The sequence below is a fragment of the Chanos chanos genome, chromosome 8 (assembly GCF_902362185.1).
Source record: "Chanos chanos chromosome 8, fChaCha1.1, whole genome shotgun sequence".
NCBI lineage: Eukaryota > Metazoa > Chordata > Actinopteri > Gonorynchiformes > Chanidae > Chanos > Chanos chanos.
Window position 1 is genome coordinate 17,747,522 of NC_044502.1, and position 27,500 is coordinate 17,775,021.

Here is a 27,500-nt window from a genome sequence, read left to right on the forward strand (position 1 = left end):
CATGGACCAACATCGCGCCAATATGACAACTTGTAGGAGCATTGACCTGGAGAGTGTAGACTGTCCTGGACTCCTGTGCGGTCTGCCCCAATACTGGACTACTGTAGTTATAATGGATCTATCCATGCAAACCCTGCAGACATTCTCACATTCCAATAGTCCATTACTCAGACAATCCACGTTTAAAAGCATCTGTTTCATCCATTATGTCACTCTATCTGTTTACTCTTTATTGGTTTATTGCCTGTTTGCGCTCTATGCCTTAAGTTCACTTCTTGCTTATGTCATGTTTTAAATCGCTCTGTTTATTAACATTATTTCTCTAAGGTCTATTTCTATTCAAGGCTGGATTTAGCGTGTTAGGTTCTACATTAATGACATTACGCTGTGTCGATCACAGACATTTTAAGCCATCACTTCCTCTGCCTTTGTGCGCGACACAAAGCCTTTTCCTAGAAATCTGACAAAGCAAACCCTCAGGCGGCACACTGTGTTGGTGGAGGGCTGACCTTGGCCCTGAAATCCTGCCCCCGGCCTGTGAGGGGAAGCGCTTGCGTCACGCGCTGGCAGGGAGAAGTCATTCTCTACTCTCTAATTCTAATGAGGAAATGAGATCAGCACAGTACTTGCCAATCAGCTGGTCACAGGGTAATCCAGTCACATGACCCAGATTCAGCCAACTACAGGCTGAGCGAGACTGCCATGCCCTGGCACTGTCCAACAGTGTGTGTGCATGTGTGTGTGTGTGTACCTGCAGAATGTTTAGGGTGTTTTTGTGTGTGTGTGTGTGTGTGTGTGTGTGTGTGTGTATGTGTTTGTGTGTGTGTGTTGACCTGTAGAATGTTTAGACCGTTTTTGTGTGTGTGCGTGTGAGCGTGTATGTACCTGTAAAATGTTTAGGCCGTTTTTGTGTGTGTGCATGTGTACCTGCAGAATGTTTAGGCTGTTTTAGTGTGTGTGTGTGTGTGTGTGTGTACCTGCAGAAGCAGGTCCACCCATGGGTGCTGCTTTCCTCCGTCTTTTCACATCTCCTGTACACAGTGAACCGAGATGACCACTCGTCTGTCTGTGGAGAGCAGAGGTTAGAAGAGGTTACGAAAGCAACTGTCTAAACAGACCCTAGCAAATGGTTCAATGTGTATTTATTCAGACAGGAAATTATACCTCACTAAAGTTAGAACCATAATTTCAGTTCACTACAGTTAAAACCATAACATCACTTCACACATGTTAGAACCATAACAGAACTATAAACTCATTCATTGACGTTAGAACTATAACCTGACTTCACTAATGTAAGAACCATATTCTCAATCACTACTGATGGCCAGTCACTGTAACACTTCATAACTGAACACTCTACACTCTGTTCTACGCTGAAATGATCCAAAGTAACTCTATACCTGTATCAGCATATATCACAAATATCAGGGTGACCAGTATAACAATGGTCCTCAAGTTCGTTTCTCTTAGAAATACAAGTTGCTGGATCATCAAGACAAAAACAGATTCTTAGAGCAATATTTACTGGAGACACATCCAGCAGAATTCCTTTTATTTCCAGAAATCAGGATTAGATGTCAAACCCAATCTGAAGCGTTCTCACACACACACACACACACACACACACACACAAACAGAGCTGGCGTCTGCTGGTAAGGGACAGGAGTGTTTATAGACACAGAGACAGGGATAAGGCCAGACACACTGTCAGCAGAGACATCGTGCTAACGATCCAACACACACACACACAAAACACACATACACACACAACCTAAACATAGCACCCCTACAGGTGTCCCTGCCTCTGCAGACACACACATACAGAGTCTCTCCCTTTCCCCCTTAAAATACATAAATACACACACACACACACACAAACAGAGCTGTACTGGTACCTGCTGGCAGTCTTTAGTGAGCAGCTCCTCCTATGGCCCCGATCTGCACGGGAATCCCAGTGTAACTACATAACACACATTCACACACAAGAATGTTACACATTTACAGCATTGTCAAGACACACACACACACACACACACACACATTCACAAACAAGAATGTTACACATTTACAGCATTGTCAAGACACACACATACACCCACCCACACAGTCACGGACTAACACACACACATTCACAAATAACAATGTTACACATTTACAGCATCGTCAAGACACACACACACACACACACACAGTCATAGACTAACACTCACACAGTCACAGACAAGAATGTTACACATTCACAGCATCGTCAAGACACACACACACACAGTCATGGACAAACACACACACAGTCACGGAACTAACACACACACAAACACACCCACACAGTCATAGACTAACACTCACACACATTCACAAACAGCAATGTTAGACATCTACGGCATTGTCAAGACACACACACACAGTCATGGACTAACACACACACACACACACACACACAGAGAAAGTTTTTTTAACCTGTCCATGTTCCCTCCGGGAACTGGGACTAAACCAGGGCCTGCAAGACAGAAACCAACCGATCAAAATCAGCGTTTCTAAATGAGTCTCACTACTTCTGTACCCTTACCACAACATAACACCAAATCACACCATAATGTCACTGTTCACACAGAGATCAAACATGAGTCAAACAGAGAGCATATGGGAGAATGTGTGTATGAGAGAGAGAGAGAGAGAGAGAGAGAGAGAGAGAGAGAGAGAGAGAATGTCTGTGTATATGAGAGAGAGAGAGATCAGGGCGCACTCATGTGTGTGGGGATCCTGGGACAGTCTACCAAGCCTCTCAGAACAGCTGGCACCCTGAGACACAGACTACAGACAGAGAGAGAGAGAGAGGGAGAGAGGGGGAGAGAGAGTATGTTAACCTTTCACAATATGTTATTGGTATATTGGCACCAACATTCTCACTTCATCACACACTTACACACTGAAACAACTGAGAGAGAGAGAGAGAGAGAGTGATGCAGATACATATACAGAGTGACACAGAGGTACAGAGAGAAAAAAAGCGGGAGAGAGCGAGACAGACACACACACAGAGAATTATCCATGAGAATAAGTCCAGAGTTATAACAGTGTATGAGAAATGGCAGGTGGATGAGAGGACTGAGGGATTTGTGTGTGTGTGTGTGTGTGTGTGTGTTTGTGTGTGTGTAGAAGCGGGTTCATGTATGAGAAATGGCAGGTGGATGAGTGGACTGACCTGCTGCTGTAGATTCCCCTGAGCAGAGGGTCCACTCTGCAGCCTCCCCAGCCTGGCCTGGAACCCTGACAACCATACCGAGACAGAGAGAGAGAGAGAGAGAGAGAGAGAGAGAGAGAGAGAGAGACGGAGGGGGGGGGGGGCAGACAGACAGGGAGAAGATAGACAGAGAGGGAGAGAGAGAGAGAGAGAGACGGAGGGGGGGGGCAGACAGACAGGGAGAAGACAGACAGAGAGGGAGAGAGAGAGAGAGAGAGAGAGACGGAGGGGGGGGGGCAGACAGACAGGGAGAAGATAGACAGAGAGAGAGAGAGAGAGAGAGAGAGAGAGACGGAGGGGGGGGCAGACAGACAGGGAGAAGATAAACAGAGAGGGAGAACGGGAGAAACTGGTTCATTTTTTGAATTCAATTTTGAATCATTTTAAATTAATAGCCACATTGCAACTGCTGTAATAAAACTGGTGAGCTGTTTAATAGCACTGGTTCTGACAAGTTCATGCCAGTTTTCACAGCAAGATAAAGTCAAACCAAGAGCATTAATATCCATCAGATTCCCACATAACAGAACTAACAAACTCACTGCCCTCTATTGGACAATCCTGAGAACAGCACTGTACTGAACAGATGCCTTGTGCACCCATTGCCCTCTAGTGGACAAATGCAAGAACAGCACCATCAGTGTGGTGGTGGTGTTGTTGTTGTTGTTGTTGTTGTACAGGTACAGCTATGCTGACCACTGCTACTGACCAGCACATGTGCTATCCGTCATCTGAACATCTTTATTACTGTCACACACCTCAGCTACTCTCTGTCTGCAGAGACATGCACACACTCCTCTTTCACCTCTTACACTTCAAAGGCCCTGAAACCCTGACAATGTCAATGTGACTGTAAGAAAACCTCTGTCAATGTCAATGTGACCGTACCAGAACCTCTGACAATGTCAATGTGACCATAAGAGAACCTCTGACAATGTCAATGTGACCGTACCAGAACCTCTGACAATGTCAATGTGACCATAAGAGAACCTCTGACAATGTCAATGTGACTGTACCAGAACCTCTGACAATGTCAATGTGAATGTAAGAGAACCTCTGACAATGTGAACGTAAGAGAACCTATGACAATGTGACCGTAAGAGAACGTCTGACAATGTCAGTGTGACCATAAGAGAACCTTTGACAATGTCAATGTGATTGTACGAGAACCTCTGGGAGACAATAGGACAGCGTGTGACTGTGTTACAGTCTGTTTTACTGGGAGACACTGGGACAGCGTGTGAGTGTGTTACAGTCTATTTTACTGGGATACACTGGGACAGCGTGTGACTGTGTTACAGTCTGTTTTACTGGGAGACACTGGGACAGCGTGTGACTGTGTTACAGTCTGTTTTACTGGGAGACACTGGGACAGCGTGTGAGTGTGTTACAGTCTGTTTTACTGGGAGACACTGGGACAGCGTGTGAGTGTGTTACAGTCTGTTTTACTGGGATACACTGGGACAGCGTGTGACTGTGTTACAGTCTGTTTTACTGGGATACACTGGGACAGCGTGTGAGTGTGTTACAGTCTGTTTTACTGGGATAGACTGGGACAGCATGTGACTGTGTTACAGTCTGTTTTACTGGGATACACTGAGACTAAGACAATGTGCTCCGTGTTATTACTATGTTATTACAGCATATAATGTGAATTATAAGTAGATGTGAATGACATTTGTGTGATGTGAGTGTGTGTGTGTGTGTCCACAGACCTCTTTGTGCACCCTGAGACATGAGTGGGAAGGCTCCGGTCAGGATGCTGTTAAAAACCGGGTCGAACTGGTCCAGCTCCGCTGAATCCCGTTCCCACCACGGAACCACTCCGGCGATCCCACACGCTCCACCCGCTTCTCCTTCATAAAACCAGTCACTTTGCTCATCGTCCCCTACACACACATACACACGGAGAGTTTGAGACAGAGAGGGAGAAACAGAAATCACAAAATCTTAATTCTCAGACTTGCCAGTATCACCCATGTCACCCTGTTACTCTCAACATTGTCAACATGCACATTTCAGACTACTGAAACCCCTGAGGAAAAGCGTGACTCCTGACAGTAATATCAGTGGCAGAGTGTGTGTGTGTGAGTGTCAGAGGTGAACTGAGGAAGAGGATTTTATACCTTGTCTGCCTTCATCATTGGTGTACAGACCTCCATCACTGCTGTTACTCACACTGCTGGTTTCACTGCCATAAACATAAACACACACACACACACACACACGTAAGTAATGTTTTTGAAAGCGAAGATGTTATGGTTCTGTCAGAGTCCTAGTTTCCAGTTCTGGTTTTCCAGGAATCTGCATGAATGCCTCAGTGCTGCTTCCATGTTACCCAATAACAACACATTCTGATGCACAGCTGTCAATCAGCATAAACTCCACACACTTAAAGGAGGTTGTGTCCCGCCCTGCAAACACACTCACACACGCACATGCAAACACACACACACACACACACACACACACACACACACACACACACGCACACTCACACACACACACACACAGGAGATGAGAAGAGAGAGTAGAGAAGGAGTGCACCACAGGAGAGAAAAACACTAACCACCTGTCACTCATGTCTTCGTCTGAGCCTTTGGCCTCCTCTAGTTCCATTTTGTCTTTTCCAGTCTCCTCGCTCTCCACGACCACGCCCTCATCTGCAGCTTCCTGCGCCAGCCGGTGAGCCGCCAGCTTCCTCTTCTTCACCCTGTTCTTCATTACATCACTTCCTTTCCCCTCCGCCAAGGCGCCCGCCTCTCTGCTCTCCGAGGGTTTGTGTAAGGGGGGCGCCAGCATGCTGGTGACATCTAGTGGTGGATCCACAGCCATGCGCTTCACTTTTCTCCGTCTGCGCAAGCTGCGTGTGCCTAAAGCGTCACCCCCGACCCCAGCGTCCTCATGCCACAAGCCCCTCTTGCCCCTGCTGCAGTCCGAAGCCAAGGGGGTGCGTCGCTTGGCCCCCAGCTGCTCATCCGAGTCACTGTTATTATTGTCTCGTGCGTGAGCGCCCCCTGCTGCGCTGGAGGAGGTTCTGTAGTCTTTGTGCTCATCCAGACTGGACTCTGATCCTTCGCTCAGATGGCCGGTCTCCCAGGGAGGGTGGGGGTTGTCGGAACGCCGTTTCCTGCCGCGCCGTTTCCGTGCCTGACGCTTCAGCAGGCAGCCGACAGCCAGGGCATGGTCGCCCCCGTCCCCAAAACCCCCCCTTGCCTGCTCAGAACTCTCCTCCAGCGCCGACACCAAATCATGAACCAGCTCATCCATCGTCCGGCGAAAGTGCCTGAACACAAGAACATCACACAGTCACAGAGGGGAGAGAGAGAGAGAGAGAGAGAACATGCCATTCAACAGACAAAGAAAACAATCACAATTTAGAACAGACAGACTGACATAAACAGTAGATAGCCAGTCAAATAGACAGACAGTGCTAATAGAAGACGTCCACCAAAATTCTGACCACTTATTTAGTTATTATTGCAGTCTGTTTCCCTGTCTAGTTCTTTTCGGGTTCCAAGATGGCTGCTTTCAACAAGCTAGTTTCCCCCCCGTCACTCAATTAGTGACTGTGTCGGTCTCTTTCTCTGTTTCAGTCTGAATAACAGACCCAGCACGGTACTCCAAAACTCATGACGTCGTCTCATGCGTTTTGCCGGTCGATCGGCAACCTCTAATTAACACCGAAAAACATACAGGCTAAGTAAGCAAACCAACAGCCTGCTGTCAACGGGCTATGTACATTCAACGGAAAGTCAACAGGCTACTGGTTCTAGCCTGTCAGATAAACAGACAAGGGTATCTACCAGGGTATCTTCTTTATGTCAGCTATCAAAATGTCAAATCGACTATACATAATCCAGATTTTTACGCGGCGGGACGCGGCGTAATTTCGGCCGGCAGCCTAAAACAACCAGTTCAGAGTATCAGTTTAGAAAATGTGTATACTCGCCTCTATGTGTTCAGTCACTTACACAAGGAGACTTCTGATATAACCTCGATTCTGAACCCAAATCATTTCCCAAGAATACACATATTGTGTATATGTAACAGCGTAAGAGGGAGATTATCCTTACAGATGAATGCGAGCAGCACAGGCGACAGACAAGATGGCTAATGGTGTGTAGTGGGGGGCTATGGTCAAATAGCTTAGCTTAGTAGCCAAAATCAGACCGCAGATCCTGGCTTATTCACATAGTCAATATTCCAAAGTGAATCAAACACTCACCAGCTGGTTCCTGCTTTACCGAAGCTCTTTATGTCGGCTGCACGGAACATTAAACCTACAAAAAGACGATTTAGTTTTGAACAAAAACAACACGGACACTTTTAGACAAGGGGGCCACCATTGTGGCTCAGACAAAACACCGGATGTTGGGTAAAAACAATTTAAGTGACCCGTTCCGGTGACGAAGGTTTTTTCAAAATAAAAGACGTGCTTTGCCCTGATTTTGAGCACAAGGCTGTTCTTTGCATTATATGTTTTTGTATTATTGCAAAATCAACCAAGAAACATTCCAGAAATGATTATGATTTTATGTACAAGTTTTTCGTCGCTAAAATTCTCCGACTGTCTCACTAAACATATCATTGTTTTACGTTCATGGCCGCGGAGAGGATGGTCAAGCACTGGTCATGAGAGGTCGCCATTCTAAAATAAATGAGTAGAAGCAGTGACGTCAGTCTATCGCCAGTGATAAAATCTTTCATGTTGCCCTAAACTTTAATGATCTCAGTGCTACTTAATTTTTGTCCAGTCTCGATGCCACAATACACCGAATTAAGTAGTACATCATTTGTGTGTGTGTGAGAGAGAGAGAGAGAGAACAAGAAAGAAAGAGAAAATGGTTTATTAGGGTCTTACACACTTGTTTCTGCAAATCTCTTTGTATTATAGTATGTGATTATGCATATATGTGGCTAGGAGGGAGGCTGTCATTGTATCTACATGTGAGTGTGTGTGTGTCTGCAGACACCTAAATTTATTTGTCTGTGCGTGAGAGCAGGAGTGTGTGTCTCTGTGGTGTGTGTGTGTGTGTGTGTGTGTGTAAGACTACCTCAGATGTTTGAGGAGTCAGAAGAGTCTCTAACTGACCCTCTCAGATTACTGCATATGCACCAGGTAAAATTAGCAAGACACACACACACACACACACACAAATGCACACCATGCTCTACCAGAGCAGTGTAATCTGTCACAGACACTCAGTTCCACACTGAGAGAGAGAGAGAGACAGAGAGTTAGCTGCTGCTTGGACTACCCAGGATCACTGCAGGACCTGGATCAGTGTCAGAGCAAACAGAGAAAAGAGGAAGAAATAGATGAGTGCAGATACTGAGAGAGGAGTACTGATCCCACTGCATCCACTCCCCAATGGACAGGACACCATTGACTCTAGTTGGTCATGGGTAAAGTGTGTTTTTTGTTTGTTTAGCATGTCATAACAGGCTAGAGAGATTATGTGTGTGTGTGTGTGTGTGTGTGTGTTTTAGTATCTGCCGTGGAGGGTAAAGTCATTCTGAGGTGTCATAACATTCGTCTGGATATGTTTTTAGATTATGTTTTGCCTGGTCACCTGGGTAGAGTGGCCTTTGAGTGGTCATAAATGGTTTCCCATTGGCAGAGATGCCTGCCCACCATGTCTGTGTCTGGATCAGAAGTGATGATACTTACGTCCATTTGTCTTGGCAGAGTGTTGTTGTTGCCATGGCACCAGTGCCAGCTGATCCAGGTACTGTGCTGTTGTGTTGCCATTAGTACCCTCTGGCATGAACACAGGGGTTTTCTGCTGGCAATTATGCCCACTGGTATAACAGTGAGAAACTACAGACATGTTGAGAAACTCAAGCATGTTCTTCTCTGTTTTGAAAAGTCAAATCAAAAGAACTTATAAACATTAGTAAGATATGATTGATGTGCGTGTGTGTGTGTGTGTGTGGCAGTCAGTAATATGAAATATTTGAGGATAGATCATTTCCTTTGGATTGTGATTAATCATTTTTTTACACTGAAAATTAGTGGCAGAGAAATGGAGACAAGTCCTTTCTCGTTTGCCTGGAAATCTGGTGCAAACCCCAGACTTCAGGGGCCGTACTGTCCGCAGGGGTTTGCTCAAACCACAATACCTCCCAATATCACTAATTAGCTCATCGGCACAAAGGTAACATGGGATTAAATCAGGTGGTGTAGCACGTGTTTGGATGAAAGGCATGCAGACACTGCAGACTGGTGTTGGTCACTTATGTTTTAAATAAATATGTAAAAGCGAGTATTTTCCTTGTTTTGGCCCCCAGTTCAGGACCCAGGGTGACAGTGGCTGAGAATAAGTGAAATAAAACAACAGAGAGAATGGTCTCACTGGCAGGGTGTCTGTGGATTGGCCATGTGTGCGGACGTATTGGCACACAGCCACAAGGAAAAAGAAAGAGAGAGAGAGAGAGGGAGGGAGGGAGAGAGAAAGAGAGAGAGAGAGCAAGAGAGAGAGAGAGAGAGAGTCAGGTGGCATGCTTTGGGTGCATGATCCAGTAATCCCTCCGACATGCTGACCCTGAAACCTGACGACGGAGAGAAAGAGAGAGAGGGAGAGAGAGAGGGAGAGGGAGAGGGAGAGGGAGAGGGAGAGGGAGAGGGAGAGGGAGAGGGAGAGGGAGAGGGAGAGGGAGAGGGAGAGGGAGGGAAGATGTGGCTTACAGTAGTGGTCAAGTGGTGTGAGGTAAAGGAGAAGAGAGGAGAGGGGAGCAGGAGTGGCGTGAGCAGAGGAGGTGCCACCCCCCAGAATGCTCTCCCTCTGGGAATTATAAATAGCACAGGAGAGAGGGAGGCCATCAGTGTAACTTAAAACAGAAAAACACACAGGGAGTTATGCAGCTCCTCTATTCCCCTCCCCTCTCCTCTCCTCTCCTCTCCTCTCCTCTCCTCTCCTCTCCTCTCCTCTCCTCTCCTCTCCTCTCCTCTGTTGTGTTCTTCTCTTCTCTTCTCCTCTCTTCTCCTTTCCTGAAAGGATAAATAGATAAAACAGTGGTACTGACCCTTCCTGTTCATGTGGTATGAATAGAATACCTGTATGATCATTAGTATGGTCTTGTCACTGTGACTCCAGCCCTTCAGAGTGTACAGTACACACTGTCGAACAGCATCTACAAGGTCTATGTATTCCAGCCCCATCCTAACACTCTTCATTAAGCTAATCCAGGTACTGATGGTGCTGCAATCAAAGACCACGTCCCACGGTGTCCAATCAGGTCTGCTGCTGCAAGACTCCCAGTGGTACCAGCTGGGTTTGGGTTTGGGTCTCAGTCTTAAATCTTGTCACACCTGGCTCTGAAATGGTGGAACAAGTTGTCTGTTTCCATCAGACAACTGTCTGTTTCCATCAGACAACTGGGAAATTGGGCAGCCATGGTCTAAAGGTTAGAGAACCGGGCTTGTGATTTGAGGGTTGCCAGTTTGAGTCCCAGGCCCAACATCCATGGCTGTGTGCCCTTGAGCAAGGCACCTTAACCCTAATGCTCCCTGGGCGCAGAGGGAATGCCCACTGCTCCTGTGTCTGTTGTGTGTGTTCACTACTGGTGTGTTGGATGGGTTAAATGCAGAGACAAGTTCTCTGTGTGTGTGTGTAATCACAGAGATTTACATTTAGATGCTCAGACACACAAGACACATTCAAAAAACACCAATAAACTTACCACTGTCTCAAATCTCTTAACCTTATAAACCCTAAATTCACTTTATTTCTCTGTATTTTAGGCACAAGGCATATATTCAAGTAATAATAATAATAATAATAATAGTAACAATAATAATAATAATAAAAAAAACTGGACACAGTAAAGCAGTAAATCCATACACAGTCCCTGGAGTGGTTCTTGGCACTGGAGTGTGTGTATTGAGATGTGTTGGTTTAAGCCTATTCTCTATGCTCTTTTGTAAGTCACTTTGGACAAAAGCATGTCTGCAGAATGACTAAATGTAAATGGCGACAAGCTGAATGCTAGGACAAGATTAGGACTGACATGAGGCAAGTCAGATTAGGAGCTTGAACACTACAGCAGACACATCCCAAAAAGGAGAGTTCGCTCCCATTAAAATGAAGAACAATCAGTTTTATGTCTATAAATCATTCCGTGTGTGCGTGTGATTTACTGAGATAAAAATGAACCAACAGTATGTGTGTGTAGTGTGGTGTATGGAGTATATACGGCGGCTGTGTTTTATGGAGTTATGTAAATGTGATACAGTGGCACGATTTGGTGTTGACTTAGACTCCTGTCCTCAGCATACTTACCTGCACTCTCTCACTCTCTCTCTCTCTGGCATGGTCTTCAGGTCTCTCTGATACAGGCAGCGCGTTCACTCATGACAAACTGTTATGTAAGCGCACTGCTGACTCTGGACCATCCTCTGCTGACTCAGAAAACAGGTGTTTTATTCCGGTTTATACAATCAAAGGTCGCTTCTGTGCTTTGATTCGAGTGTCAGGACTAATGCTTGTGTCTGTGACAAAGTACACTGTGAACACAGGATAATAAACAGTCACATGTTTGTACTGTGTAACATTAAAAAAAAAAAGAGAGAGAAGAAAAAAGAAAAGCTTATCTCTTCTCATCTCTAATTGCACATGTGGAAGGAGGTTATTCAGTCATGACAAAACCGCTAACCGCTTCCTTGACTAGCAATCGAGAGTGTAGCTCCACAACCAGATTTTTGATTTTGTGGGAACAAAAATACATTAACATGTAGCATGCCTAATCAGTCAGGTCCTTAGTATGTGAGTGAAATGCACTCCTTATGAGTCAGCAGCGGAAGACGCATCGTTTAGAGAATCAGCTGTCACTCAGCACAAATGCTTGGCTTTCCCAGGTTCTTACATTTCCAGATGTAGATCGGCCACTCAAAGGGCTGATCCATCAGTTGATCAGCCATAACTGATGCTGACTGGATGAGAAACAGCTCGCCCTTTACGACGCCCATCCATGAGTGCTGATTTATGTGGGGAAGTCTGAACTGAACTGAATCACTCGTACATTGGCCCTCTCTCTCTACCGCTTTAACACACATACACACTCAGAGAGAGAGAGAGAGAGAGGGAGGGAGTTTTGCCAAGATTTTTTCAGGAAAAAAATATCTATCAGTGATGTCTTATTTAACTCCCATATCTATAATTCCAGAGCAAAATAAAGTGGTCAGTCTTTTTACCACCCGGCCCTCCTTCTACTTGCTAAAATAAGACTAATATAAGTGCAAGTGTGTGTGTGTGTGTGTTACTCAGCTCACTTGTTAATTCACTCTGAAACAAGCCACACGGACTATGAAACAAATTCACTGGCTCACAGGCAACCAATCAGAGCCAAGGTGAGGCAGGCAGTTGGATCATCCAGCCAAAGGAAACACTGCAGTGAAGCGGCTGATCTGACTGTTCTGTCACCATCCACATCTTTATGCCAATGTTAGGGCATGTTCATGGCAACCAAAACGCCCAGAAGACTGAACCAGCCCAGGGTCATGACCTTTGACAGAACCTACAAACACCTTTAAAGAAATGGCCCATCAAGAACCAAGAGCAAGAGGCCAGTCATGCAAATGTGGCCACTGGCAAGTACTGTGCTCAATTTAAACTCTGTTTAGTATTTCAGCAGCTACACAGCAAATTATACACTGTTATATGAACTTTGATTGTATGATTGGGTGTGAATCATACAGTCAGAGTTCATGTAACAGTGTATAATTTGTGTAACTGCTGAAATACTAAACAGGTGTGCAGGTGTGGATATCAGTCAAACACTATGGACTCAGTGGAGAAGTCAGACACCTGTTTCCCAGGTAAAATCCAACCGCATATGATGAGAGGAAGACAAGACCTGAAGAGCCTCTGGACCTACAGGAGGAGATTTCAGAAACGTTGAATTTGAGTAAATGCAAATATGAGAGCTCTTAAAAACAATGCCCCCTCATCAGGTAATGTTACAGTAAATATTACAGCGGGGACTGTTACAGTAAATGTTACATTGGGGAATGTAACAGTAAATGATATATCAGGGAATGTTACAGTAGGAAATGTTACACTGCAGGTGTTACTGCCCTGTATTAAAACCTACAGTGAGGTGAGGAGACCAGGGCAGCCGAGTCATCTGATAACAGAGGAATGTTTTATCTCTCTCTCTCTCCCTGTAAACAAGTGTTCTTTTACCGTGTCTATGCCCTTAAGGCCAGTCACACGACCATGACTCAGAATAAGTGCCTGAGTGAAAGGTGAAAAAACACAATGACAAACCATGACCGTATTTCACAGAGTTAATTCCCTGCTGGTGAACTGTATTGTTGCTATTTTACACCCATTGATACCAACATTGGTCCAGTTATTTGGAAGATGGAGCTGTTTTTGAGAGCTCACTTGGCCGTGTTTACTCTGGGGAGTGCAGATTATACACACACCAGATAATCCAGATTTAACGCTCTTAAGAGAAGACTGATCATTTGCCATTTTGCTGTGTGCCTCACCACACTGTATTAAAATTTATGCCAATTTACTGTGTCTCAGCTAGTCTCTGCATATGCCAACAGACAGGAATAGATAGATAGATAGATAGATAGATAGATAGATAGATAGATAGATAGATAGATAGATAGATAGATAGATAGATAGATAGCACATTTTTAAGTGTTATGACTGACCATCTATCTATAAGAGGGGAAGTAGGTTTTCAGGTCCACAGTTGTTTTGTTAATGTTGTCCGAGGGAGGGAGAAGACAGAGCAGAGAGTTTAGTCTGCATCAGCAAAACCCGAGTGAATGGATCTCTCTGAGACCAGTGAGACCGGTATTATTCTTAAGTAAACTTCCTTACAACACAACCAAAAACCAACTCTGGAGATTTTCCAATGAGTCACAGGACAGATAGTCACATTAGAGAAACAGAAAACAGCTGTGGATGTAGTAAACAAAGTGATATTATCACCGAAACTAAAAACCAGCCTCAGCCACAACAGTGCCAAATCCAGAGATGAGGAAGCCTTAGGGGCTTCACTCTGATTGGCTGTTTCTACTGGCTCTGTACCCACAAACCCCAGGACCTGTGATAGGCAACACGTGAGTCAGTGGTAACATGGGCCAGACAGCAAAACTCTGGGCCTCAGTGGGATTCCCATACACACACACATACATACTGACATATACATTTTATACATGTACAAACACACACACACACACATACGGACACATACATTTCATACATGTACAAACACACACACACACACACACACACACACACACAGATCTCACGTGTTCACATATTTGGCAATGTTCCCAGATGGGCCTCACATTCTCTCCTCATATTAGTCACACACTCCGTCACTCAAACACACACACACACACACACACACACACACACACACTCACTCACTCACTCTCTCTCTCTCTCTCTCTCTCTCTCTCTCTCTCTCACAGAGTGCATGAAACTCTGTTAAAGATATTCTGGGTCACTGGTTCAGGTCCAGCACAGAACACACAAACATGCCAGTCTCTCAGATCTGAATCCGATCGAAACATTCTGTCTGACAGCCAAAAAATGGCGTTATAATGACTCATTTTGAAACACGCTCTGACTGCTTATATGGCCCCCTCATATTGTTTATATTGCAGTTACCTCGTTAAAAGAGTGGCTAGAAGATTGTGCATGGCTACGTTTCTTTTAAGGGACAGTGTGTATTCAACAGACAAACCATCATTTTAAAACCAGATGAGGAATCAGATCACTTAAACAAACATAATCTCGTACGGTTCACGAGCAGGACGGGTTTCTTTCAATGAAGAGAAAGGGAGAGAGAGTGAAAGAAAGGAAGTCCTTACATTCTCACAACCCATCTCTCTTGTTTTTTTCTTTTTGCCTTTGGTTCCCTTTTCACACTTGAGGGTTAAGTCAGACGTGCTCACTCACCAGAGCTTCCAAACATGCGACACAGTTTACAACTGCACACATCGGACGTCAGACAAAGCAGGGCTGCTATTGGTCCAGAGAATCACCTCACAACGCTTCCCTAAACCGGTACCTGAAAACCCGAGTCACTGCATATTAACCAGACGACCCGCTAGATCGTATTACACGTCGCCGACGCAGTGGAAAAATCACAGGCTAACAGCGTTTTAATACATCCAATCTCACAGCAGGATACAGCCACACAAAAGACAATTCAAACATTTGTCCACAGAAAACCGTAATTTCATATAGACAGATATTTTGTGCGGGATGACGTGTCTGTATTCAAAACAGCTGTTTGTGGGGGCCAGTCTTTCAGAGGGGAAACTTAACTGCAGAAATCTGATTGGTTTACGTGGGTATGCTTAGTTTGAATGTGATGTCAGCTGCGGCGCTGGCCGTAGGAGCAAGACATAGAGAGAGAGGGAGGGAGAGAGAGTGAGAGAGAGAGAGAGAGAGAGAGAGAGAGAGAGATTACTACTGCACTTTAAATATCAGTAAGACGGATGGCGCATGATAAGTCATATTTTTATAGACACGTCTGGTTATGAGGGAAAATGGCTTCATAATGTTCACGGGTGTTCCGGACATAAAAATCAAATCAAAGAAACACTCGGCACTATTCATGCAGGACGCTTACGTGGTAACTTAGAGGTAAGTATTACTGTAGCACTCAGCTTTTATAACGATTTTTGACTAATTAAATAAATCTTAGGAGACAGTCACCTAAACGAAAGAACTATGGCAGCAGAGTTTCGTGGTTGTTTTAGCTCTTACTTATTTCATGCAACAAAAAAAAAAAAAAAAAAGAAGAAGAAGAAGAAGAAGAAGAAGAAGAAGAAAGAAAGTGACACTCAGTATTTCCGTGCCGCAAATAGCGAGACAGTGTTTCCTTTCAGTCTCTTTGAACTGAGAGAGAGAGAGAGCGCGCGCGAGCCTTTTGAGGATGAGTGAGTGATTTCTGGGGTGTGGTTGATCAAATGTTCAATCGTTTTAATATAATTTTTCCCCCTCGTAGCTGTTTCGTAGCGTAGTGTTTCTTTAGAGCTGCCTGCGCGAGAGCATCATTCTGTCGCTGCTGTTTTAGCGTTGTCTCCGTTTCCCTCCGTTTGACAGTCTCCTCTATGTTTTGGAGCTATGGATCCGGACCAGTCTATGCGCTTTGACAGGCCGTAACTCTCTGTGATTTTCTGCGTGGTGATGAAAGCGGTTCCCGAGTTGTGGTTTAACATTCTCGAGGTGATGCAAACACGTCTAGGAGCAACCTGACCTCTCACCTTTTGACCCTTAGGGTGTCACCTGTCTGTTTGGCTGACCTAGATTCTTTTAAGATTCGTTTTAGGAGTAAAGAGACAGGATGAGGGAGGGAGAAGAATATCCACCAAACACATCAGACACAGTCACAAATGAGCATACAACCGTATCACACACTGCACACAAATATAACACCGTTACACAAATACACATAGGTATTGAGTTGATGTTCAATTATGTATGAATAAAGAAGTATGAGACATCCTTAAATGAAATTCTGGTCTGTTCACATAAACACCATCAGCAAAACAACAGCTACATCAGTATCAAATAACAACGAACAATAATAACATTGGTCAGAGTTCTGTTCACACAGAGAGGATGGTGCAGCTGTAAATGGAACATGACTGGCTGTTCTCCGCAGTCATCAGACCTTTTGGGGCTCTGTTATTGGCTGAGGGGATTGTCATTAGAGAGTGTGAGGTGCGTTTCCTCTGTATCTGCTGACAGTTGGCCCTTAAAGTGCAAGTCCACCTTTCTTTTTGATGCTTTCCACCGCCTGGCTGTGTTTACACATGCTAACAGTTAGTATCCTTAATTCAAAACAATGGGAGTGAATGAGTCATACATTTAAACAAGTCTTTCACACAGGACAAGATGATTTCAAAAGAACTGTGTGTCTCCTCATTGTCTGTCTTTGGTGCACAGCTCTTGAAAGCATGCATGACACTGCTGCCTTTCTGTGCCTGCACTGCTTGCCTCTGCGTTTTCTCTGTGCCGGGGTGTCTCTGTGCTGTCTCTCTGCTGTGCTGTCTCTCTGCTGTGCTGTGCTACCCCTGTGCTGTCTCTCTGCTGTGCTGTGCTGTCTTTGTGTTGTGTTGTGTGACTTTGGGACAGGACAATGGGAACTTATTGTGAGTCCTGGACAATGGGCTCAGTTTGACAGGATCAGGGCAGATTCCGGTTATAGATCTCTTCTCTAGTGTGAATTTAACATCACCCCAGCTTCTCACACAGCTCAGACACCTAATGAATGGATAGATGGATGGGTGGATGGATGGAGTGTTATGACATGCTAAGATGGTTTCTCATTCAACATTTCGCCTGTCATAAGCACCAGTGTCACCTCTCTCCAGAACCTTCCGGACATCCCTGTCTCTGGCTGGAAATGCACCACACTTGTGTCCCTCACTCTTCTGGAACTTTCCTACAGTCTGCGACCCTTTCAGTTCCGACTCAGTGAAGGAGTCTGAATGAGCCAATGAGCTAATCTCATTAAGGCTCTTTGGGCAGAATGCCTTTGGGTTAATTCAGTTACACAGCTATAGGAAACCCTGATAAAACCTTTCATCTGGTCGGTCTTTCCTGTCACTGTCTGTCACTGTATCTGCATGCTTGTGCGTCTGGTCATGAGATACGCTCATTCAGAGATTGTGTTGTTAGCTATGTAATTTCACATGTGACCTTGTAGTAGATTTTGAGGCGGATTTCTCTTCCGGAATGATGTAGAACGCAGAAAGAGATTTGGAGTAAATGAGCCAGTGTTAAACTAATTAGTTTGAATTGAACTTCCTGTGTTCTTGTGTTCTGTTCTCTGCTTTTCTGGATCATTCAGTAAACACTGAAATACATACGTACCCCTGACCTTAAATTAGACCCTCAACGAGAGGACAGTGGTAAGCCTAGCCCAGCCTCTGAGCCCTGCTCCTGATCCCATCACAAACTCTTTGATGTTTACAGCCTCTATTTTAACAACCCGCCAACTGACCCATCAGAAACAAGCAGCAATATGGCTGAGATACTGATTGGCTGGTTTCATTGTTCCTGTGTCTCTCTGTGTATGTGTGTGTGTGTGTGTGTGTGTGTGTGACATCGGTGGAAAACAGTACCACAAGTTTTCTGGAAGAATCCAAGCAGAACATTGGGACATGTGTTGGGGGGGTGAAGGGGAAGCTATTAATGTTATCGAAGACAGGACAGTATTGTGTCAGGTCAAAACAGTCATTAGGCCAGTTTGAGTGACAAGTTGACAACAGTCAGTGTGTGTCACATGCTAAGGTCAGGGAGGGGTCATAGAGGTCACAGTGGTCAGAGTTGCCATGAGGTAGATTTGCCTGGCCCAGAACAGGACAGTGAGGTTGAGCTGGTTGCTAAGATGGCCTGCTGTCCTTTAAAACCCGCTGAACAGACTAATGACTGTATGGAGTATTGTCATCATAGCCACAGCTCAGTGAGACCACATGAAGGTCAACATGACCAATTACAAACTCATGTGATACAAACATGCCCGGGCTGAAACCCCGTCACTGATGGATCAGTTAAGACATTTCTGAAATGTTCTCTCTCTCTCTCTCTCTCTCTCTCTCTCTCCTCTCTCTCTCTCTCTCTCTCTCTCTCTCTCTCTCTCTCTCCCTTAATTTCATGATTAACTGCTCTGAGTCCAAATGCACTAAATTGAAATGTACACTGAATGCATTAAATTATAATGAAGAAAAAAATATAGATACGTAAATACAGGAACAGAAATGGCAGATTAATACACCACTGTCCATTTCAAAAGTTATTTATTTCTCTCTCTCTCTCTCTCTCTCTCTCTCTCTCTCTCGTTCTCAGAGTCAGACGATGAATTACGTGGGGCAGCTGGCGGGGCAGGTGTTTGTGCAGGTGAAGGAGCTGTACCGGGGGCTGAATCCGGCCACTCTGTCCGGCTGCATCGATGTGATCGTGGTGCGTCAGCCGGACGGCAGCCTGCAGTGCTCGCCCTTCCACGTCCGCTTCGGCAAGATGGGTGTTCTCCGCTCCCGAGAGAAAATCGTGAGTGAGAACGCTAAACATGGAGCAGAACTGTGAATAATGTAGAGTTACAGGGATCGCCTCTGATTGTGTGAAACTACTGGTTAAGGAACTGTGTCTTCTGCCCCAGGTGGACATTGAGATTAATGGAGAGCCAGTGAGTTTGCATATGAAACTGGGAGAGAATGGAGAAGCTTTCTTCGTTCAGGAGACGGAGAACGACCAGGTACGACATTGTCCAACACGTAAACACAGCACGCAGTGCACGTGAGCAAAACACACACGGTGCACACACACACCATCACAGTGGTTTCCTCTGCACAGGAAGTGAACTGAGTGCCATCTCCTGTCTGTAACTGACTTCATTAGTTTATCGGACATGACTCAGCCATGACTCAGTTTTAACCAGTTTTAACTGATCTGATGTCAATTCTGCATAACCTGTCACCTTTGTCTTGACCTTAAACAGACCAGTAGAGCAGGTCTCGGTTAAACTGGCAACAGTGCACTGTACTAACATTACTGTACTAACATTACTGTGTGTCTGTGTGCGTGCGTGTGTGTGTGTGTGTGTGTGTGTCTGTGTGTCTGTGTGTATATGTATATGTGTGTGTATATCTGTGTGTGTGTGTGTATATGTATATGTGTGTGTGTGTGTGTGTGTGTGTGTGTGTGTTCGTATGTGTGTGCATGTTTGTTTGTGTGTTTGTGTATCTGAGCTGGTCTCAGAGTCATGAAAACACATCCTCTTTCTGTTCATGTTCTTCTTCCTCTTTCTTTTAATCCCTCTCTTTTTGTGTTTCCCTTCTGACAGCATGTTTTGTGTTTGTGTCAGTAGTTGTTTTAGGGAAACATGCAAATTATGAAACTGATAAGATCTCTGCTCTGATCGTACGAAAACCAAACATTTGTGGATAGTTAGGAGATTCCAAATGTTTTCCATTGATCTGCAGTGGTTTGAACATTTTCTCTGTGCTTTTTTTTTTTAATGTGCAATAAAAGCCGAACTATTGATTGACCGAGGATGGATTCCTCTTTTGTTGAAAATGCCACAGAGGAGAGGAACAGACAGGGAGACGTTAAGGATGACTCAGATTAGCTAACCGAGTGAAAACATTATTTACTCAGTGACAGAACAGCAGAGATGCCCGGATGGGCTTTAAACTAGCGGTCTTACAGCCGCTGGTTCAGTCCTAAACACACTGTTCAGGATCTGAACCAACAACCCTTGGGTTCCCAGTCACTGAGTGAGCTTTCTGTTGGGCAGAGAGACAGTCGGAGGACCTGCTGTAGGGCAGACAGGGGCTCAGACGCCTGGCACTGTCAGGGGGCTGGGCTGCTTTAGCCCTGACAGTCAAGTGTGTGTTAGACAGGTGAGATGGGGGGCAGGGGTGGAGAGGTGGATGGTGTTGGATAGTGGGAACAGTGGTAGACAGAGGTATGTTCTCTCTTTTTTTTCCAGGGGTTTCGTACAGATGTCTTTAGTTTGGTTTTAGGTTTTGGTTCGGGTGACCAAAACTGAGCAGTTGTTGTTTAAAAACTCAGAGTTCGTGTTGTTATCATCTAAAACAGATAAAGCAGATGCATCGTGTCTCTTTCTCTTTTAACTCTCTTTCTCTCTCTCTCTCTCTCTCTCCCTTTCCACCGCAGACATGCAAATCAAACTGTAAACTCTGTGAGAACCACAACTGCTAATACACTGTGTTCTGTGTGTAACACACAGGAAACACAGCTTACCCACAGCTGAGATGTGTTTATGACCTGTTAATAAGCAACTCCACGCAATCCAGTGCCTTTTCAACCCTTCTATTTTTACTCCTATAAACATTCAGTTAGCTGTGTGCACTTTAGCCTTGTTTTGGTTATTAGGAGTGTCATATATTACGCCATTGATTGGGAACCGTAAGGTTGTGAGTTGAAATCCTAAGCTGTGCACCATAATGAATCAGAGACAGGTTTCCATGTTGCTCCTAAGCTAAACATTTCTAGATGGATCCACCCCGGTGAAGGATTAAGACTGAGATGATGCAGTTTTCCAGAAGGCACAGCTGCTGTGAAAATGGCATTTTGGGTAACTTGACTTGCGTCCTGATTTGGTGTGTTCCGTACAGGAAGTGGTTCCCTCATACCTGGCCACTTCACCCATTCTGTCAGAAGCAGTCTCACTGATGAAGGGTCCCGGTACCTCCGTCCAAAGCTTGGGAGCCTCCTCGTCCTCTGGCACAGTGGAAAATGGAATGATGAAGAAGAGGAGGAAGAGGAGGAGAAAGTCCAAAGTTGACAATGTGAAGAGAGATGACAGTGGAGAATATTCGGAGGATGAAGATGTGTTCACCCTTGACATGAGCTCTAGTGAAGGAGATGACCAAGAAAACAGGTATGTCTGTGTGTGTGTGTGTGTCTGTGTGTGTGTGTGTGTCTGAGAGAGAGAGAGAGAGAGAGAGAGAGGCAGACAGACAAAGAGGGAGAAAAAAGAGAAAGGGCAAGAAAGAGAGAGAACAGGAAGAAAAAGCGTGGAGGGAAGCCAAGGTGAGAGGAAAAAGAGAGAGAGAGAACAGAAAATGAAAATGTCTTCTGTGTGTTCTGCTCTCAGAACTCAGGACGTGGGTTCATGCATTTTTCTCACTAACCGTGGGACCCCACAGACATTCATACTTGCTGCTACCACTTCCTCACACACACAAGCACACACACACACAAAGAGAGAGAGAGAGAAAGAGAAAGAGAGATAGAGGGAGAGAGAGAGAGAGAGAGAGAGAGAGAGAGAGGGAGAGAGAGAGGGAGAGAGATGTGGAGACAGGAAGCTGTAAGTCAATGAGCGTCTGCTACATTCCACATGTGTTGTGTTCTTAGTCCTGGGTGATGCTAGGGAGAGAGCTGGACAGGAATGCCTCTGTTGACCTGAGTTGTTTTCCAGTCCTTGTGTGTGTGTGTGTGTGTGTGTCTGTATGAGAGAGAGAGAGAGAGAGAGAGAGAGAGATCAAAGTGAGATGTTTTGAGAGATGTTGTTAAATGTTGTGAGTCAGCATGTCAGATCTTGTAAGTCAACATAAAAAAATGAGCAGATTTAAGTTTCTCATTTCTTATGTTGTTTTGACCATGACTGCACTGTGTGTGTGTGTGTGTGTGTGTGTGTGTGTGTGCACGCATGTGTGTCTGCTGAGGAGTCTTTTTGTCTCAGTAACCAGTAAGGTCACTCCACAGTAAACAACTAACTAACAACTAACACACCACACACCCTATATCTTCCTTCAGTCATCTCCTGTTTCTAGCTCTCTTTCTCTCCTTCAATAAATTCCCACATGAACCAGTTCTCACCACTCTAGTCCTGTTCTCTCTCTCCCTCTCTTTTTCTCTCTCCCTCTCTTTTTCTCTCTCCCTCTCTTTTTCTCTGACAGCAGCAGTCTGAGGGGGAGAACAAAATAGGAACTTAAAGAGTATTCACTTTTATGGAAATAAACCCAAGCTTCAGTCTTATTGAATAGTTATGAACCGACTCTGTGATGAGAATCTCAGTCATTGTTTTCGTAAAAACCATGATTACGCGTCTGACCGATGTGTCTGCTCTGTCTATGACAAATTCATCAGTTTACTGTCACACATATCTGTTACACATACTTTCACATGTATTTATCACAGGAGAGGAGGTAGAAGAGCACTTCCTTCCTTCTGCTGCTGTACAGTTTACTTAAGCTAGTACTGCTGAAACCTAACGGCACTTGTGTGTGTGTGTGTGTGTATGCGTATGTGTGTGTGTGTGTGTTTTTCAGGGGATCTGTGAGGGACATCATGAACACTAGTTCCTCCAGTAGTTCCTATCAGCAGAACACAGTCCATGCTCACTCTGATGGAGACTGGTCACCCACACAGAGGTACAAACCACACACACACACACACACACACACACACACACACACACACACACTCACACATATGATGATGATGATGATGATGATGATGATGATGATGATGATGATGACGACGATGACGATGACGATGATGATGACGATGATGTGTGTGTGTGTGTGTGTGTGTGTGTGTCAGTCCCCAGGGTTCCAGGCCGTCTTCTCCTAAGAGTGACAGTGAGCTGGTGAGAGAGTCTGACTCAGCACTGCACAACCCAGCCATGCTGTGGACCTGGGGAGAACTGCCACACGCTGCAAGGGTATATATTTATACATACATGTACATACACTCATTCATACACACATACTTATACATACACAAGGGTATATATTTATACATACATGTACATACACTCATTCATACACACATACTCATACATACACAAGGGTATATATTTATACATACATGTACATACACTCATTCATACACACATACTTATACATACACAAGGGTATATATTTATATATACATGTACATACACTCATTCATACACACATACTTATACATACACAAGGGTATATATTTATATCTACATGTACATACACTCATTCATACACACATACTTATACATACACAAGGGTATATATTTATACATACATGTACATACACTCATTCATACACACATACTTATACATACACAAGGGTATATATTTATATATACATGTACATACACTCATTCATACACACATACTTATACATACACAAGGGTATATATTTGTACAAACATGTACATACACTCATTCATACACACATACTTATACATACACAAGGGTATATATTTATACATACATGTACATACACTCATTCATACACACATACTTATACATACACAAAGGGTATATATTTATACATACATGTACATACACTCATTCATACACACATACTTATACATACACAAGGGTATATATTTATATATACATGTACATACACTCATTCATACACACATACTTATACATACACAAGGGTATATATTTATACATACATGTGCATACACTCATTCATACACACATACTTATACATACACAAGGGTATATATTTATATATACATGTACATACACTCATTCATACACACATACTTATACATACACAAGGGTATATATTTATACATACATGTACATACACTCATTCATACACACATACTTATACATACACAAGGGTATATATTTATACATACATGTACATACACTCATTCATACACACATACTTATACATACACAAGGGTATATATTTATACATACATGTACATACACTCATTCATACACACATACTTATACATACACAAGGGTATATATTTATATATACATGTACATACACTCATTCATACACACATACTTATACATACACAAGGGTATATATTTATATATACATGTACATACACTCATTCATACACACATACTTATACATACACAAGGGTATATATTTATATATACATGTACATACACTCATTCATACACACATACTTATACATACACAAGGGTATATATTTATATCTACATGTACATACACTCATTCATACACACATACTTATACATACACAAGGGTATATATTTATACATACATGTACATACACTCATTCATACACACATACTTATACATACACATAGACTTATATATAGACATACACGCATACACTTAACCACATATAATCAAACAGATAACACCTGTACACACACAGCCAATCCCCTGCTTCCCTCTCCCCTCTCCCCTCAACCCACCCACACACACACACACACACACACACACACACACGCACATACATCTTTGTAATAATGGCACTGTTAGAATAACACATTCCACACTTTTCTCATTGACTATTTCTGTCCTGTTTTCCCCTTGTTTTCTGTAGCCGTCCTTTCTTCCGCCCACAAACCCGGATCATGCGACAGTCTGTCCTGTCTCTGTCCCAGTGACTGAGAACACACACTTTAGAGTAATACCTGACCCCGCCCAACACAGCCCTGACAGCCAATCAGCACTGAAACTCTTCATCCCCATGGCAACAGCACCCACAGGTTCAGGGACAGAACCTCTGAGGCCAGACACTCAGCCTATGACAGTAGACCCAACAAATATGAAGGAACAGCCTGAGACTGAGCCTAAAGGACAGGTCTCTGAACCAATGAGAGTAGACCAGACAGAGTCAGCAGCCATGGTGGCAGCACGTGTGATGTCAGAACTGGAAGAGAGCGGGCAAAGTGCTGGACCCCGCCCAGTAAGCAAGACAGATTCACCGTCCAAAAGAAAAGGTTTGTCATCAGTTACTAGGGAGATAAATGTATTTGTCATACCAACGTTTTTTTTTTACTTAGAAGATAAATATTTTACATATTGAAATATTTGACAGATAAGAGGAGTCACCATCTTGGTCCGGATGGAGTTTATTTGGATGACATCAGAGAGCTGGAACCAGAGGTGGCTGCACTGTACTTTCCAAAAAGGTACAAAAGATGTGTGTTCACTCTTTTTGTTTCTGCTTTTCTCTCTCTCTCTCTCTCTCTCCCTCTCTCCCCCTCTTTCTCTCTCTCTCTCTCTCTCGCTCTCTCTCCCCCTCTTTCTGTGTCTTTAGAGACCGGTTTTGTTTTTGCGTTTCCACAGTGACGCCGGGGGTGTAGCAAGGCGTGGCTCTGACCCCGCCCCCTGCAGTGGCAGTCCCTCCCCTCAGTCAGTGGGCAGCTCTGGAGCAGACAGTGGGGTGGACAGCTATTCTGACCAGCTGTCAGACCTTCCCTCTATTGCCATCTCCCTGTGTGGAGGACTCAGTGACAACAGAGAAATCACTAAAGGTAAAACACTTGAACAAATGCAGCACATACATGTTCAGTTAAGGTAAACACACATACACATGGACCAGTGAAGGTAAACACTGATAAATAAATGCAGAGACCACTGAATTTACAGTCATAATAAGAAAAGTTCAGTGGTAGGATTTGCAGATAAACTCAATCCACCAGTATGTTATTTATATGATTATATTTCCAATCTGAATAAAGTACAGAACTGATCCAGTTCTACTGAAATGAACCTGTGTTTATGTGTGTGTATGTATGTGTATGTGTGTGTATGTGTATATGTGTGTGTGTGTGTGTGTATGTGTGTATGTGTGTGTATTTGTATGTGTGTGTGTGTGTGTGTGTGTGTGTGTGTGTGTTTAGAGCACTTTCAGGAGAAAGCCATCTCCTATCAGAAGTTTGCTGAGAATCCATCCATCATAGATGATCCAAACCTGGTGGTGAAAATTGGCTCCAAGTAAGACACATATCTCATATCTTTACATCTATTTCATAAACCCTGTAATTACTTGCAGTGAATAAACTCTCTCTTTCTCTCTCTCTCACTCTGTGTGTGTGTGCACGTGTCTGTGTGCGTGTGTGTGTGCATGTGTGTGTATATAGGTATCTCAACTGGAGCACAGCCGCCCCTCTCATGCTGGCCATGCAGGCCTTCCAGAAACCGCTGCCAAAGGTAACACACACACACACACACACACACACACACACACACACACACACAAAGGACTCTTTGTTTGTCTTTTCTTTGACTGCTTGACAGGATTCATGAATGAATGAAATAGTGTGTGTGTGTGTGTGTTTGAGCAGATACAGAGATCATCTCTAATGAGGAGTTTATCTGTGTTTGTGCCTGACTTATGTCCTCTGGTCGGTTCAAATACTTCACACATGCTTTTAAACCATGAGAATTAGAACTGTTAGTAGACAGTGGTTATGTTGAAGAGGCGATAAAAGAGGTGGTGAGACTTCTTTAACCACTCTGTCCTCCCTTCCACTCTCTCCTGTTGTTTTTATCATTTCATCCCTTTATCACCCTCTCCCCTCCTCTCCTCCCCTCAGTTCTCCTGTTTGAGTTGTGTGTATTATTTGCTGGACTTTATCCTGTGTTGTTTAAGTGACGCTGTCAAGCAGAGTTCGGTTTGTCAATGGACAATACAACCCAGCCTGCCTCCCTGCATGTGTGTGTGTGTGTGAGAGAGAGAGAGAGAGTGAGCATGTGTGTGACTGTGTGTGTGTTTCCAGACTTGCTTTAAGTGTCTTTCTTTTTCATTTTGAGTTGTGGCGTTGTGTGTGTGTGTGTGTGTGCTCTGCAGGCGACTGTAGAGACACTGATGAAGGAGAAGATGCCCAGGAAAGGAGGCCGGTGGTGGTTCTCATGGAGAGGGAGAACTAGCAACACCAAACAGGTAAACACACACACACACACACACACAAACATGCACACAAACATGCACACAAACATGCACACAAAACATGCACACACACACACAGATACACACACACACACACACACACACACAAACATGCACACAAACATGCACA

At 44.2% G+C, this 27,500-nt stretch overlaps 2 protein-coding genes across 3 annotated transcripts in view; one reads left to right on the plus strand and one right to left on the minus strand.

Moving 5' to 3' along the window:
* gpatch2 (G patch domain containing 2) overlaps positions 1-7,551 on the minus strand; it is an 11,115-nt gene extending 3,564 nt beyond the window's left edge. The window contains exons 1-9 of one of the 2 annotated variants that reach the window (XM_030781596.1): positions 7,473-7,551; positions 5,817-6,530; positions 5,371-5,435; positions 4,960-5,133; positions 3,206-3,270; positions 2,747-2,814; positions 2,461-2,500; positions 1,899-1,963; positions 978-1,066 (exon numbers count right to left, since the gene is read on the minus strand). In XM_030781596.1, the coding sequence (XP_030637456.1) occupies positions 978-1,066; positions 1,899-1,963; positions 2,461-2,500; positions 2,747-2,814; positions 3,206-3,270; positions 4,960-5,133; positions 5,371-5,435; positions 5,817-6,530; positions 7,473-7,522 (1,330 nt within the window). In that variant the 5' untranslated portion in view covers positions 7,523-7,551. Of the gene's footprint in view, positions 1-977; positions 1,067-1,898; positions 1,964-2,460; positions 2,501-2,746; positions 2,815-3,205; positions 3,271-4,959; positions 5,134-5,370; positions 5,436-5,813; positions 6,531-7,472 lie in introns of both variants that reach the window. The other variant, XM_030781597.1, reaches the window with a different exon arrangement.
* An 8,130-nt stretch (positions 7,552-15,681) lies between these two features.
* Positions 15,682-27,500, plus strand: part of lpin1b (lipin 1b) — an 18,425-nt gene continuing 6,606 nt past the window's right edge. The window contains exons 1-12 of the mRNA XM_030781580.1: positions 15,682-15,870; positions 19,084-19,284; positions 19,394-19,489; positions 21,375-21,640; positions 23,034-23,135; positions 23,308-23,428; positions 25,016-25,415; positions 25,514-25,607; positions 25,765-25,952; positions 26,322-26,415; positions 26,562-26,631; positions 27,272-27,364. Coding sequence (XP_030637440.1) covers positions 15,730-15,870; positions 19,084-19,284; positions 19,394-19,489; positions 21,375-21,640; positions 23,034-23,135; positions 23,308-23,428; positions 25,016-25,415; positions 25,514-25,607; positions 25,765-25,952; positions 26,322-26,415; positions 26,562-26,631; positions 27,272-27,364 — 1,866 coding nt within the window. The 5' untranslated portion in view covers positions 15,682-15,729. The remainder of the gene's footprint in view (positions 15,871-19,083; positions 19,285-19,393; positions 19,490-21,374; positions 21,641-23,033; positions 23,136-23,307; positions 23,429-25,015; positions 25,416-25,513; positions 25,608-25,764; positions 25,953-26,321; positions 26,416-26,561; positions 26,632-27,271; positions 27,365-27,500) is intronic.